General features: G+C 41.4%; 1 protein-coding gene across 1 annotated transcript; it reads right to left on the reverse strand.

The window, feature by feature from the left end:
• Positions 1-4: 4 nt before the first annotated feature.
• Positions 5-1647, reverse strand: LOC111648492 (tapasin-like; the record flags this gene model as incomplete). The annotated part of the gene is made up of 2 exons (XM_023398323.2): positions 5-267; positions 1428-1647. Coding segments are annotated over 2 exons (483 nt in total), but the record flags the coding sequence as incomplete, so codon positions are not given.
• Between the last annotated feature and the right edge of the window lie 4 nt (positions 1648-1651).

Raw genomic sequence — 1651 nt, forward strand, 5'->3', positions numbered from 1 at the left:
GTGTTTTGTAATCATTACCATTGTGCTCTTTGGTTGCTGTGGGAGCACGCATGATATTCGAAATGCCCCGCTCTTTGTTGATCCCATGTAGCGCAGCTGAAAACCAATCAGCTTGTAGGTATACGGGGCTGAAGGCGGAGTCTGTGAGGGGAGCAACCCATTTGAGGTCGGAGGGCTGCGGCAGGAAGGGGTTGATCTCACACTGGGGCTTTTGGATGGAGCCTCTGGGAGGGCTGAGAGAGTGGTGGCAGAGAGTGGCAGCTGGGTCTGAGGACAGAGGACATCCATACATTGTCATGGCGTAGGTTCACACGCAGTTCACAGATGCACGTTTTGTTTATATGGAATTTGACAAGAGAATTGTCGCTTGATCTAAAGGTGGAGATGATGGAGAGATAAATGTCGAATGTTCTTTAAAAGAAAAACACTAAAAACAGATGTGCAGCTATGTTCATAACAATAATTTCACTGAACAACAGCACTTATATATCTGTCTGTCTGTCTGTCTGTCTGTTTGTTTATTTAGATCCCATTAGCTTTTGCATTGCAGCAGCTATTCTTCCTGGGGTCTACACAGGTTTGATGTTGACAACACAACCATAGATATTCACAGTACTCATCACAACACGATAATACATATAACACAATAATAATAATAATAATAATAATGATGCACATAATAACAAGTGACTCAACAAACACAAAGAAAATAAAACAGCCCAGACTGAATCTGTCATTATCAAACAGGTAATTATCATCCTACAAAAAAGCCCATGACACTATACACAAAATTATATGTCTTAGGTAATGCTCTTTAGTGTTTAAAAAAAAACATACATAGTATTTCTTTCTTTCTTTCTTCAATATGATTTGGGAGTGAATTACATTCCTGCATTGCTGGATTGATTTGGTTTTAGATTTTGGTAAAGTAAAACAACCTCCAGTAGCCTTGTTGAATAATTGTGTAGAAGGATCATTTCTCATAAAGAATGCATGGAGTCTTTGTTGTTATGACGTTCCCGTAGGAGACCATCAATTATTACAGCATCTATCCAGTCATTCATGCAACATTTGTTCTCAACCCACAAGAAAGAGCAACATGTGCTGCTTGATTCTGAACGTGTTGTAATTTTACCTAATGAAGTATTAGACCAAACAGCTGAGCAATAATCTCAGTGATACAAAACCAAAGCTTCAATTAGTTGTTTTATAGTTGTAGGAATAGAGTCGTATAATTTACCTTCCAGTAAGACTGCTGCCACATTTACTGTAGATACACACAGTTAAAAGCACAGAGCGTGAACACACGCACCTTCATTCATGCAAAAACATATGTCAGACATACATAAAGCACAATACACAATCACACACACATACATTTAGATGAACATGCAGATGCACATCCTGTTCAGTCGTTCTGAACTAACCTGTAATGAAGTAGACTCTGTCAGGGCTGATGTCGGATGGAGCTTGCTGGGACTCTGAGCTGTGGCTGTTGGCGTCTGTGCTGATGTGAAGCAGGGATTTCTCCTGGGTTGTAGCTGCAGTTAAACCTCCTCCTCGCCCGGCCTTCTCCTGCACAAACCAGCACTCCAACACCGGGCAGCTGCTGCTACTGCTGCTGCTGCTGCTGCTGCTGCTGCTTCTGATG

The sequence above is a fragment of the Seriola lalandi genome, unplaced genomic scaffold (assembly GCF_002814215.2).
Source record: "Seriola lalandi dorsalis isolate HSWRI2012SDOR001 ecotype SW California unplaced genomic scaffold, Sedor1 jcf7180002041065, whole genome shotgun sequence".
Lineage (NCBI taxonomy): Eukaryota > Metazoa > Chordata > Actinopteri > Carangiformes > Carangidae > Seriola > Seriola lalandi.